At 42.3% G+C, this 13,551-nt stretch overlaps 1 protein-coding gene across 1 annotated transcript in view; it reads left to right on the top strand.

The window, feature by feature from the left end:
- kcnk10a (potassium channel, subfamily K, member 10a) overlaps positions 1-12,870 on the top strand; it is a 36,871-nt gene extending 24,001 nt beyond the window's left edge. The window contains exons 3-7 of the mRNA XM_026194931.2: positions 3,860-3,977; positions 7,195-7,355; positions 9,145-9,337; positions 10,840-10,982; positions 11,360-12,870. Of these exons, the coding sequence (XP_026050716.2) occupies positions 3,860-3,977; positions 7,195-7,355; positions 9,145-9,337; positions 10,840-10,982; positions 11,360-12,037 (1,293 nt within the window). The 3' untranslated portion in view covers positions 12,038-12,870. The remainder of the gene's footprint in view (positions 1-3,859; positions 3,978-7,194; positions 7,356-9,144; positions 9,338-10,839; positions 10,983-11,359) is intronic.
- Positions 12,871-13,551: the final 681 nt, after the last annotated feature.

The following is a 13,551-nucleotide window of genomic DNA, read 5'->3' as shown; positions in this document are numbered from 1 at the left end:
GGTTCTACGCCCGTTTCGAGGTTAGCCAGGCGGCTAATGCTATCTACCGCCTGACTACCGAGGACAGTGACGTCATCAGCGAGAGACCGGTGACCAGCATCGCGGAGCATGACGTCCGAGCGGCACTGAGGAGAGTGAACACAAGGAAAGCGGCGGGGCCAGACGGCATCACCGGCCGTCTGCTGCGCTGCTGTGCTGACCAGCTAGCAGGTGTGTTCACTTACATCTTCAACGAGTCCCTGGCGAAGTCTGTGGTCCCCACATGCTTCAAAAGATCCACCATCATCCCTGTGCCCAAGAACAGCAAACCCTCATCCCTGAACGATTACCGGCCAGTTGCACTGACCTCGGTAGTAATGAAGGTGTTTGAGAGGCTGCTGAAGAACATCATCTCCTCCTCCATCCCAGACACCACAGATCCACTGCAGTTCGCCTACAGATCCAACAGATCCACAGAGGATGCCATCGCCCACGTCCTACACACCACTCTCAGCCACGTGGACAAGAAACAGGGTAACTATGTGCGAATGCTGTTTGTTGATTACAGTTCAGCGTTTAACACAATAGTGCCCTGCAGACTGTTCACAAAGCTGAGGGATCTGGGACTTAACAGCCGTCTGTGTGCATGGGTGTTGGACTTCCTCACTGGCAGAACTCAGGTGGTGAGGGTGGGCAGGTGCTTCTCCAACAGCATCACCATCAACACAGGAGCACCTCAGGGATGTGTCCTCTCGCCACTGCTCTACTCCCTCTACACTTCAGACTGTGTGGCCACCCATGGCTCCAACACCATTGTGAAGTTTGCTGACGACACAGTGGTGTTGGGTGCCATCTCCAACAACGATGAGGCGGCCTACATGGATGAAGTGAAGAATCTGGCATCATGGTGCCAGGACAACCACCTCCAGCTGAACGTCAGCAAGACCAAGGAGCTGGTGGTGGACTTCAGAAGGGATCAGCACAGAGACTACAAGCCCATTATCATCAATGGAGCTCCAGTGGAGAGGGTGCAGTCCTTCAAGTATCTTGGTGTCCACATCTCCTCAGACCTGACATGGGCTGCCCACATTCAGGTCCAGACCAAAAAGGCTAGGCAGCGCCTGTACCACCTACGACAACTGAGGAAGTTCAGGGTCTCTCCAAAGATCCTCAGGATTTTCTATACAGGCGCTGTGGAGAGCATCCTCACACAGAACATGACATCGTGGTTCGGGAACAGCTGTGTGAAGGACCAAAAAGCTCTCCAGAGAGTGATCCGTACAGCAGAACGCTGCTGCAGGATTGCTCTCCCCCCGCTTCAGGACACCTACACCAGGAGATGCCGGACTAGAGCAGCGCAGATACTGAAGGACCCGTCCCATCCTGGCAACAAACTGTTCCAACTTCTGCAATCTGGTAGAAGGTTCCGCATCTTCCGGGCAAGGACAGAGAGACTCAAGAGGAGCTTCTATCCCCAAGCCATCCGTGCCCTAAACACACACACCCGCCCTCTCACATCATCTATAATTGACTGAGACAGGACTCTCTTCCAGACACTCTAAACCAAGGCACAATGTACATTTCAATTCCTTTAATTTTAAATATGTTTATATTGTCTATCCTGTAAAATAGTCAGATGTCTATTCATATTAATGTACAGAATTCACCTGCTTGCTGCTACTACTGCACATTCACCCAGTGTATATACTATATATATATATATATATAGTATATACACCCCCCCCCCCCCCCCCCAATTTTTGCACATGTCGAGGAGCGTGTCAGGCTACATTTCACTGTGTGTTATACTTGTATAACTATGCATGTGACAAATAAAGAACCTTGAACCTTGAACCTTGAAATGGTCGCGGCAGATGGCTGCCACTCCCTGAGCCTGGCTCTGTTGGAGGTTATTTTCTGTTAAAAAGGATTCTTTTTCCTTCCCACTGTGGCCAAAGTGCTTGCTCATAAGGGGTAATCTGATTATTGGGGTTTTCCCTGTTTTCTATTATTGCGTTGTATTGTATATTTAATAATTTTCGTCCTATCTCCAATCTACCATTTCTCTCAAAAATCCTTGAAAAAATAGTTGCTTCACAAGTCCATCTTCACCTAACTGATAATAACCTTTACGAACAGTTCCAGTCTGGCTTTCGTCCTCTACATAGCACTGAAACTGCTCTTATAAAAATAACAAACGACCTTCTTATAGCAGCTGATTCTGGTCTCCTCTCCATCCTTATCCTTCTTGATCTGAGTGCAGCTTTTGACACCATCTCTCATCCCATTCTCCTTAGCAGATTAGCTTCTATTGGTCTCTCTCACACTCCACTAGCCTGGTTTAAATCATACCTATCTGACCGCACTCAGTTCATTCAATTAAAATCCTTCACTTCTCAGCTTTCTCCTTTATCCACTGGGGTGCCCCAGGGATCTGTCCTCGGGCCCCTTCTTTTCATCATCTACCTTCTTCCACTTGGACATATTTTTCGTAAATATAATATTCAGTTCCACTGCTACGCCGATGACACCCAGCTCTATCTCTCTACCAAACCTGACTCTACTCTTCCTCCACCCTCCCTCATCCTCTGTCTAGCTGAACTTAATTCTTGGTTCTCCTCCAACTTTCTTAAACTCAACAGCAATAAATCGGAACTTCTTCTGGTTGGCACTAAACGACTGCTATCCAGAATTAACAATTTCTCTCTCACCATCAATAACTCGCTGGTCCCTATCTCTCCCTCTGTGAAAAGCTTGGGTGTCATTCTCGATAGCACATTATCCTTTAACTCACATATCAATAATATTACACGTGCAGCATATTTCCAACTCCGTAACATTAATCGCCTCCGCCCCTTCCTCACACCTCACGCCACTGCCATTCTCATCCATAATCTTGTTATCTCTAGAATTGACTACTGCAACTCATTATTATTTGGCCTTACACAAAAATCTATCAACAAGCTCCAACGTGTCCAGAACTCTGCTGCCCGTATTATTACTAGGACTTCTTCTACCCACCACATCTCCCCAATCCTGAAGCAACTTCACTGGCTCCCGGTCAAATTTCGCATCCATTTTAAAATAATTCTGTATACATTCAAGGCTATTCATTCTCTCTCTCCACCGTACCTCTCTGACTTATTACAGATGAAGCTCCCATCCCGCTGCCTCAGATCTTCATCTTCTCTTTCTCTCTCTGTTCCCTCTGCTCGTCTGATCACAATGGGAGGGAGGGCCTTTAGCTGCTCTGCCCCTCGACTTTGGAATTCCCTACCCCCGGACCTCAGAAATATTAGTTCATTCTCTCTTTTTAAGTCCACCCTCAAAACTCATCTGTTTAAAATTGCCTATTCTTAAATTTCTGTATGTTTTTAACTTTTATCTTCTATTTTTATCATTGTGTATATTTCCAGTTTTTATCTGTTGTACAGTGTCCTTGGGTGCTTTGAAAGGCGCTATTTAAATAAAATGTATTATTATTATTATTATTATTATTATTATTATTATTATATTATTGTAGTAGCCTTACTTACAGTCCCTTGAGGCAACTGTTTAGATTAAGCACTATATAAATAGAATAGAATAGAATAGAATTGAATTGAATTGAATTGAATTGAATTGAATTGGTGGTACAACAGGGGTGCAAGGCTGCAGGTAGCACTTTGAGTCCCTGACCTTAGGCCTGTGAGGGACTGGTGAAGTGCCACAATCTACAAAACAATTCCCTTTTTAGGTCTTGCCTTGTCGTTCTTGTTGCCACTTGTGTGTAACCTGTCTCCTCAGAGTGAACTAAAATATGAAGACTTAGCTGAATCAACACCACAGCACAGTCAGCATTTTTCATGATTCTCTCTCTCTCCTTATCTTATCTTCTCAGCACTCTGTGGAGGCTGTGAATGCTGGAGTGAATCCTGTTGGTGATACCTCCTACAACTCAAGCCACTGGGATCTGGGTAGTGCCTTCTTTTTTGCTGGAACTGTCATCACCACTATAGGTAATAAAAATTTGGAAAGACTGAACTGAACATACTGAACATTTTAATATGGTCCAATGTAGGGAATGCATAGTTCATTGTATTACCTTTAACCTCTGAATATACACCAGAGTTTATCCTTCAATAGATTCTTCAGTACTGTGCCTGTATAACTGCATGTAAGCATATGGAAGCCATGGGCAATATAGAGGTTTTTGACTCTTTACATAAAAAAAGTAAACAGAAATAACTCTCCACTTAAGGAAGTTGGATGCAGTGTACGTGTAACCCACCACATATAAGGATAAATTCCATACAAAATCAGCATTTTCATTCCTGGATACAAATGCCAGTCAGTCAAGAAAGGCATGAAAACTATGAATGAACACATATGGAATTATGTAGTAAACAAAATAGTGTGAAATAACTCAACTCAAAACATGTTTTATATTTTACATTCTTCAAAATAGCAACCCTTTGCTTTGATTACTGCCTTGCACACTCTTGGCATTGTCTCGATGAGCTTCATGAGGTCGTCACCTGAAATGGTTTTCCAACAGTCTTGAAGGAGTTCCCAGAGATGCTGAGCACATGTTGGTCCTTTTGCCTTCACTCTGCTGTCCATCTCATCCCAAACCATCTCGATGAGTTTAGGTCAGGTGACTGTAGAGGCCAGGCCATCTGGCGCATTTATCATTTCTTTCTTTGCTACATAATTCCATATATCTTGCTATATATGTTTGATGTCTTCAGTATCTACAATGTAGAAAGTAGTAAAAAAAGAAAACCATTAAATGATTAAATGAGAAGGTGTGCCCAAACTTTTGACTGGTAGTGTATATTCACTATCCCTGCCCTCACACGCTTAAACCATCTCAGGCTTTCTTTCTAACATTATCTTCCAAACACTCAACCTGAGTCGTCCCTCTGATGTACTCATTTCTAATCTTCTTCATCCATTCTGGTGACTCCCGATGAAAACCTCACCATCTTCAGCTCCATTTCCTGCTCGGTCTCCTGTCTTTTTGTCAGTGCTAGTCGCCAAATCGCACTATAGCAGGCCTCACTACCATCTCGTTCACCTTTTCACCAGTTTCCCTCTCTTTCACACACATATCTTCTGTCTTGCTTCTACAAAATTTCATTCCTCCATCTATTCGTGCTCTCATCCACCTGCTTCCTACTCTCATTAGAGATCACACTGACCTTATCTGTCAGTCTGTTAGTCGCTAATGCAAACAAGAAAGAGCCCAGAGCTGATCTCTGATGTAATCCCACTTCCACCTTGACCCTATCTGTAGTAAACAACTCACCACTGTCTCTCTGTCCTCATACATGTCTTGCACCATTCTCAAATACTTCTTTACCACTCCAGACTTCCTAATGCAGTTTCTCTCTTGGCAACCTATCATATGCTTTCTTTAGATCCACAAATACACACTTTGGCTCCTTCTGACCTTCTCTGTACTTCTTCATCAACAATCTCAAAGCACACATTGCATATTTAGTTGGTATGGTCCTTTGTCTTCAGCACAGCATTTTGGGTTTATTCATGACTTTTGATTCACTTCTTTGAATTTAAGTTCAATCTTTGTATTAGTAGGTCTTGAGTTTATTATTTCTAGTTCCTGGCTCTTGTTTTATTACAGCTCACTTTCGTATCCAGGCAGTCAGAGTCAGAGAGACTTTATTTATCCCCAAGGGGCAATTAAGTCTGTTGCTAGTCTCCTCTCTGTGTCTTTTCATGTTGTAGTCTGTGTAGTCTCCGTGTTTTGCTATGCTTTTGTCTCCCCGGTCAGTCATATGTGCATGTTTGTTTAGCTCCAGTATCTGTGTCAAGTTCACGTGTTTCAGTCTTGGACTCAGTTTGTGGGTGTGGTTCCATCCTCTTTTATTTTGATAGTATCCCGTCTCATTTGTGTCATATTCAGTTTTGCTTCCCCTGTCTTGTTAGTCGGATACCAATCAGCTATGTTCCCAATCACCCTAATTACCTGGTGTGTATGCTGTCTGAATCTCCGTTTGTTGCCCTGTGGAGTTGAAGGTTGGATTTCCTTGTTTTGTACTTTGTTTTAGTTTAATAAAACCACCTGTTGTTTAACCCTGGTGTTTTCAAGTCCTGTATTTGGGTCCTACTGCTGCCTGCTACACAGCCTCCTTGGTAGTAGTGCTCTTTCTCAGCATGAAGTCATACTACTGCTCACTGATCGTCACCTGTCTTCTTAACCTAGCTCAATACAATACAATCACATGCTGCTCCATTCCTCAGGTATCCTCTCAGTCCATTATCTGGTCGAACTCACTCTTCATTCTCCTCATAGATGCCTCACCGTTAAGTTAACTCCATACTAAACTTACCCCTTCACTTCTGATTCAATAACTTTCCTCCGTTTGTCTTCTGTGCTCTTATTTTTTTCATTCATCAGTTCTTCAAAGTAGTCCTTCACACTTAGTGTCCACCTTAACATACAGCTCACTATAATGCATTTCCTTTGCCACTGCCACCTCTTTTCCTGTACACCTTGCCTCCCAGTGCTTTTGTGTACTTCATCTGACTGTCTCACATTTTCTTTGAATACACTCCTGAATTTCTTCATTGCACTACCAGGTCTCCTTGTCCACGTTCCTCTGTCAGTGGATACATCAAACACCATGCTAGTAGTTTCCTTAAGCCCTACAGCTGTACTTTCCCAGTCTTCTGGCAACTCTTCCCTGACACCACGTTGCAGTCTCTTATCACTTCCAAATTGTACCTTCTGCATTAGATGTAGTGTGCGTGTTTACAGCTACCTCCATCTTGTATGTCACTGCTTGTCACTCACTCTTTTCAAAGTATGTGTTGACCACAGTCATTTCCATCATTTTCACAAAATCCACTGCCATCTGCATTTCTCTCCTTAACACCATATCTACACAACACTTTCTCATCACCTCTCTTCCCTTCATCTACATGTCCTTTGTTGTCTGCTCTAATCACTGCTCTCTCCCCCGGGAAGACTCTCCCACTTCATCCAACTTACCGAGTGTTACACTATAAGCTGGATTCATGTATTCACACGTACAGTAGACTGGAGGATCTAGGGGTTTAAACAGTCTTTAATAAACCACCCCAATGCCTGCTATGAACTTTACATACAAAGTAGAATGTCTCACTAACTTCTTTTCTAACTGCTTAACTGCTTTTTTCCTACATATTGTAGATCTATATAGCCCCCTCTATCTCCATTTTTCCCTCTAGGATATGGTAACATTGCTCCAAGCACAGAGGGAGGGAAGATTTTCTGCATTCTGTATGCAATATTTGGGATCCCGCTGTTTGGATTCCTCCTCGCAGGTGTTGGGGACCAGCTAGGTACCATATTTGTCAAAAGCATTGCCAAAGTGGAGAAAATGTTTCGGGTGAGTCACAGTGGTCCTGTTGTGTTATGTAACTTATTGCCTTTTAAAATGAAATGGCCGTCAGTAAGATGTTTTTCATGTGGGGTCCTTGGTTTAACATAAAAAACTGAAATGTGTATATATATATATATATATATATATATATATATGAAAATGAAACACACTGGGTAGAATTTGTTCAAATGCTACTTATTTATGTTCAGTTTAAATACACAGCTGCTGTGTATTTTTAAGGGTTGTAATTCTCCAGAGATGCATGTACCCAAAGCAGGCGTGTGAGTCAGTCACAGGTAAATTTAAAGTGAGCTGTTTATTATCAGATTAGTAGTTGAATCCAAAAAAGTAACGTTAAGTCAAACACTGAAAACCAGGAACTAATAATAATCTACACTGCAGAATAAGAAGGGATGAGAACAGGTACAAAGCCGGGAGCAGGAACACAGTAAAAATAAGGATAAACAACAGCTGATCAGACAAAGATAAAAGGGAAGACTGCAACTATAAATACACAAAAGGGTGGTTAAGGCAGAGTGGTGACACCTGGTGTGAAATGCACTTCACACACGTACACACACGCACAGTTGTTTGTCGCCAGATGCCACGTTTATTTCTAGTTTTCATTTGTTATGACCGTCCACAGTCTGACAGCTCCGGTCTCAGCTGATTTCCAGCTCTGCCTCCGCTCCTCTCCCGTCTCACTATAAAAGGGGAAGGAAACCATCATCAGTCCAAACGCCATCAGCTGTTCTCACCTGCGTCTCCAGCACCGCCCAGTTGAGCTCACTGCACCACTCCTCCCCTGCAGCCGTGCCCGGGACCACACCTCCGCCGCACCTGGGAACACAGCTTAAACTCATGAGGGAAAACAATACTAGCAAAATTAAAACTGAAAACATAAATAAAATAAATAAAACACGAAATAACCAAACAACGGGAAATCCTTGATGAAGACTTGACATAAAAGGATGGAACACTAAGGGAAAATATAATATACAAAACTAGGGAACAAGAACAGAATTGATACAGTAAGAGAAAAATATACATTAATATAATCCAAAGAAAACCAAGAATCGCAGGTTTACATAAAGAAAACTAGACCAGAAATCCCACAAAACTCAATTAAAATAACTGGGTAACAGACCAAGACCCTAACACATAAATTGTCTAAACTAAAAAAGTTGAAACCTTGTTGTTTTATGCAATAATGTGTTGGTTTGGCGGTTTACAAAATCATTTCAACTTATTCTTATTAAGATACTTTAATTTATTCCATGTAGAATAGATTCACAAAAACGGGCAGACTCAAATGCAGGATATATCTGTCCATGAAACAATTTAAGGTTTTTGACAAAGTTCAAAGATGGACAGAAATATGTTGAGAGGTAAGTTAGGAAGTTTCCTGAGACGCAGTCATTGGAGGACTTGAATGGGAGATGGCTGGCTGGCAGAAGTGAAGAATATAAGCCACACAAATGCACGGGAAGACTATGACTATTCACGGACTATGCACGGGAAACCAAAAGGTGAACGAGGAATCTCAATGAGCAGGGGTGATGCTGCCACAAAAGTAGCATCACCCCTTTCATCGAGATTGCCTTTTCCCACGCTGAGGTGATCGTCCGAGAAGCATCTTAATCTAAGGTGGGAAGAGATGAGGAACAAAATCCTCTGTCAGATCACAGTCACACTTAGAGCCCTGCTGAAAATGAGACTGGTTTAATAACTTATACTCCTGATAGAATGTGTATGTCTCTCTTTCTCCCTCTCCTCTCCTGCTTTTACCTCTCAGAATAAACAAAACCAAATCAGTCAGACTAAAATCCGTGTGGCATCCACGCTGCTCTTTATCCTGGCTGGCTGCATCTTGTTTGTCACCATCCCAGCTGTGATTTTCAAGCACATTGAGGGCTGGACAGCTCTGGAGTCAACCTATTTTGTCGTCATTACTCTGACAACAGTTGGAATAGGTGACTATGTGGCAGGTAAGTCCTTGTCATTCACACTCTGTTATTCACACAGAACACCACACCCAACAATTAGGTTGTTTTGGATAAATCTAAAGCAGGTAATCCACTAACAATATCTCATAATCAAGCACAGACAAGATCTTACAACTTGTGAATGAGAAACAAGATTTGTTTCTATATGAAAATCTGATGAAAAGTTTCTTGTAGGGTGTTCCTCTTGGATTTTAAAAGTGAGTCTATCATCCAACAAGGGTCCTGAGTATTTTTAACACTCAGCAGAGTTTAACATAACATAACACATCAAAAGCACTCTAGGCCAGAACAACTTTAGAACCAGTGGAATAAAAAAAGAATAAAGAAATATATAGTGTCATCTACAAATGTACATTGTGCTTTTGGGTAGCATAGTATTGTTTATATTCAGAGTGTATAAATGCACTTGACATGTGTCTGTGAAGGTTCTCAGTCATCCAGGTCATCGTAGTCAAAGGAGCTTGCAAAGAAAAGCGTCTGGACTTCTTTGAGTTGCTTGAAGACGTTTCACCTCTCATCTGAGAAGATTTTTCAGAACTGAAGAAGCTTCTCAGATGAGAGCTCCTTTGACTACGATAACCTGGATGACTGAGAACCTTCACAGACAGAAAGAGCTATGGTGAGGATGCTCTTCATGGATTACGGCTCAGTGTTCAATACTATAATACAAGACATCCTCACCACCAAACTGGACCACTTCCACATCCCCCATGCCACCTGCACCTGGATCAAAGATTTCCTCAGCTACTGCCAGAGCCATACTGTGCTTGGCCTGCCAGTACCTGTCAGCTGCCTCCTGGAATGGCACAGTTAGCCTGTGGACTCACGCTTTAGCTTGACAGCTCCCTTCAACTCCACTGTCCACCATCTGGTTCCTCCCTCCAGGAATGCTGTTGAAGCACTCCTGGAGACTGGAATCGAAGATCTCGTGGACCAAAGCCTCTGCCAGATGCTCTCAGTACACCTTCACTTGGTGTACTTAGTGGTGATCAAGCAATAGCTCAGCTCCTCTCTTCACCTAGTTTTCCAAGTACTTTGGGAAGCCTGAAGTACTGTAATGAGTAACTGAGTCACTGCTTTGGTGTTTTTATATGTAGATTGCTTTACAACCACAATTTTTAGTAACAGTATGTAAATTGTCTTCTGCACATTGGTAATTCAACATATTTTATAACTGTCAGATAGCATTGTCTTTATTCTGTGCAAAGACTAAAATCAGCCCTGGACTGAAATGTCAATTCTCCATTAAGGACAGGTTTACCTGTAATGGATGAAGGCCTCGGTCCTGTTGTGACATTTCCTAATAAAGAAAAAAACAACACCTGCTCCTATAACAAATACTTATGCCAGTTATGTTTTTGTCTGTGCTTGTGGACCCAAAACAGATAAAACAAAATACATGAATTCCCCCCTTTCAATCCCTGAAAGGTTCGGGAGAGGACACCTGCAGGCAGTTACAAGTTTGTTTGTTTTTTCCTGATCAGGTGGAGACCGGAGAATTGAGTACCGGGAGTGGTACAGACCGCTAGTGTGGTTCTGGATCTTGGGTGGCCTGGCTTATTTTGCTGCAGTGTTGAACATGATCAGTGACTGGCTGAGGGTGCTGTCCAAAAAGACAAAAGAAGAGGTACGTTTTCACATTAAACCTCTAATCTGGGTGCCACCAAATTGCCATAATTTTACTATACAGCTGTTTATTCTGTCATATACATTAAGTTGTATTTAGTCAGATTTTGCCTGCCAAAGTTATTCATCCTTACAGTTCAACCTATTTCTGACTGGTGACATATTCCAGTGAGAATCCCTTCTGTTTTGAATTAACATCTAATCTAATTTGTCTCATGTTCCAAGTACTCAGAGAAGTATGTTTCTGATTACCATGTGATAAGAAAACAGACATTCTGTTTTCAGGGGCTCTGCAGGTGGGGTGCACACAATAAGGTAAAGGGAACCTAGTGCAGTATATTTACTAAACCTTATATCTGACAATATTCTTTTCCTGAGGTTGGAGAGATCAAAGCTCATGCAGCTGAGTGGAAAGCAAATGTTCGAGCTGAGTTCAGAGAGACACGCCGGCGCATGAGCATAGAAGTCCACGACAAGTTACAGCGAGCTGCAACCATCCGAAGCATGGAGAGACGGCAGCTAGGCCTGGACCAGCGTGCTGTGTCCCTGGACATGCTTTCCCCAGAACGGCGTGCCATCTTCAACAGTCTGGATGCCAACAACTATAAGACTTCTTCCCAGGAAAGTATCGACACTAAGCTAAACAACCTTCGACTGCGAGAGGCCGAACAGTGTGACCGACGCTCCAGCTCCCAAACCATGTCTGAGGACAACATTTTTAATCGCCTTGGCTCCGTCACCAAGCTAGCCAAGCGTAACAGGAATAGAGACCTAAAGAAAAACATCCCAGATGAAACTCGCCGGCCTCATAGTGAAGCGTACGGTTACAGCATACCTGCTTTTGACTGCAGCATACCTACGACAGATGAAGGAAGAAGAAAAGACGAAGGAGAGGATGAAAACGAAGACAAGGAATGCAACACCAGTTTGTCGGATTTTCCACTGTTTGTGGAAGCTTGCAAGCTGCAAAATGGGCTTATACAGGAGCACACCAAAGAGAACGAGGATGACAAAACCCATGATACAGATCTCCATTTTAAGATAGACTCTGCATGATCCTACAGATGGGTTTTTAAATACCACCATTAGTGCCTCTCCCTTATTCCTGTGTGTGCTTGAGCAAGGACAGAACCTTTCCTTTTTGATATATACAGTAATGGTCACATATTCAATGGGCTCTATGGATCTGAGGCATAGATGTTACTTTCTATAAATCAAGACCTGGAAGGGTTTCTGTCATTGTTCTTTGACAAATGATTGTTAAGTTATAGTAAAAGTTGTCAGCTATGTCCATTGTTTTTCTCAATTGTACTGTACTCAGCTATAATCTATAAAGATACACACGTATCCCATGGAGAGATTTCAATTGTCCAAGTGGGAAAGGGAATTTTCTGTTTTGTCATAGTATACAGTACATGTCATATACAACCACAAGTTGTTAGTCAGCACTGTTTCTTCTGTACACTGCACTTTCACTTGAATTTGAAATGAAATATAAACAAACATATAAAGTTTTGGCATGGGCGGAGCTACAAGAAACTGTTCTGACCATCTACACGGGGCCCCGCTTTTAGAAATGATCCAGAAACATTTAGACATGGCAGCAATTACCAATGTGTCCAACCATGCAGATGATGTGGTTTGTAAAGAACCAAATGAAATTGTAAAAAATAAGCTGATGCAGATCACTCTCCAGATTCAAAAGTGTTAGCATTAAAAAATTAGACTTAAAAACAGAACTGGCACTGTTAGATGTGTGATGAAAGTTTGGATGTCAGTGACAGAATTGGAGGTGTCTTAAATGAGGTCTTATGTGTACACACAGACGTACAACTTTGTTGTGACTTCATCCGTGTCTCAAGCATAATAAATATGAAAACAGAAAAAAATATGCTGTGTGGAACATTAAAACATAAAGGCCTGACTTTCTTATGATGTGTTAGTTGTCATGTTGCCTACTAAAAATTGATTCTTAAAATGTGCATTGAAATGTGACTAAAAACATGCCACATGTTGTCTGTGCATGATCCCCAACCTTAGCCATTGTCTCTGTACAATGTCTGACCTCTTTTAACACTATCTCAGGGCCTGATATTGTCTCCTAAGTATTGAATGAGGGGTCAGTAACTATACCTGTTCTCAATGAAAGAATGAAAATAGAATGGAAGAAGAGCCATAATGAAAGAGGAATGTCTATTGCATATTCTCCATGAAACATGGTTTGAGACGATGGGTTTGAGAGTATAAAATGGACTGCTGTTACTGTCAGTGTGCATCGTGCCCTTGTTATTGTACCTTAAACGAACATATTTAGGAGGTGTAGATTGTCTGTGGCAGTGACATTACAGATCTTGATTTGACTTGGGTTTACCCCTTCGCCTGCAGTCTGGAAAATTCAAATGGATGGACGTCAGTGGAACACGGATCCACCAGGACTGACACCTGATAGGCTGTGACACCTGTCAAACGAGTAAATGTGGTCCAAAACATACAATTCTAGCCTTAATACCTTTTTGATGGATTTTAACAGGAGGAAGGATTTTAGCTCTGGAGAATCAATCTTGATGTGA

Source organism: Astatotilapia calliptera, chromosome 15 (assembly GCF_964374335.1).
Source record: "Astatotilapia calliptera chromosome 15, fAstCal68.1, whole genome shotgun sequence".
NCBI classification, from domain to species: domain Eukaryota; kingdom Metazoa; phylum Chordata; class Actinopteri; order Cichliformes; family Cichlidae; genus Astatotilapia; species Astatotilapia calliptera.
Note: the sequence above shows the minus strand (reverse complement) of the source record. Positions and strands in the feature narration are given on the sequence as shown.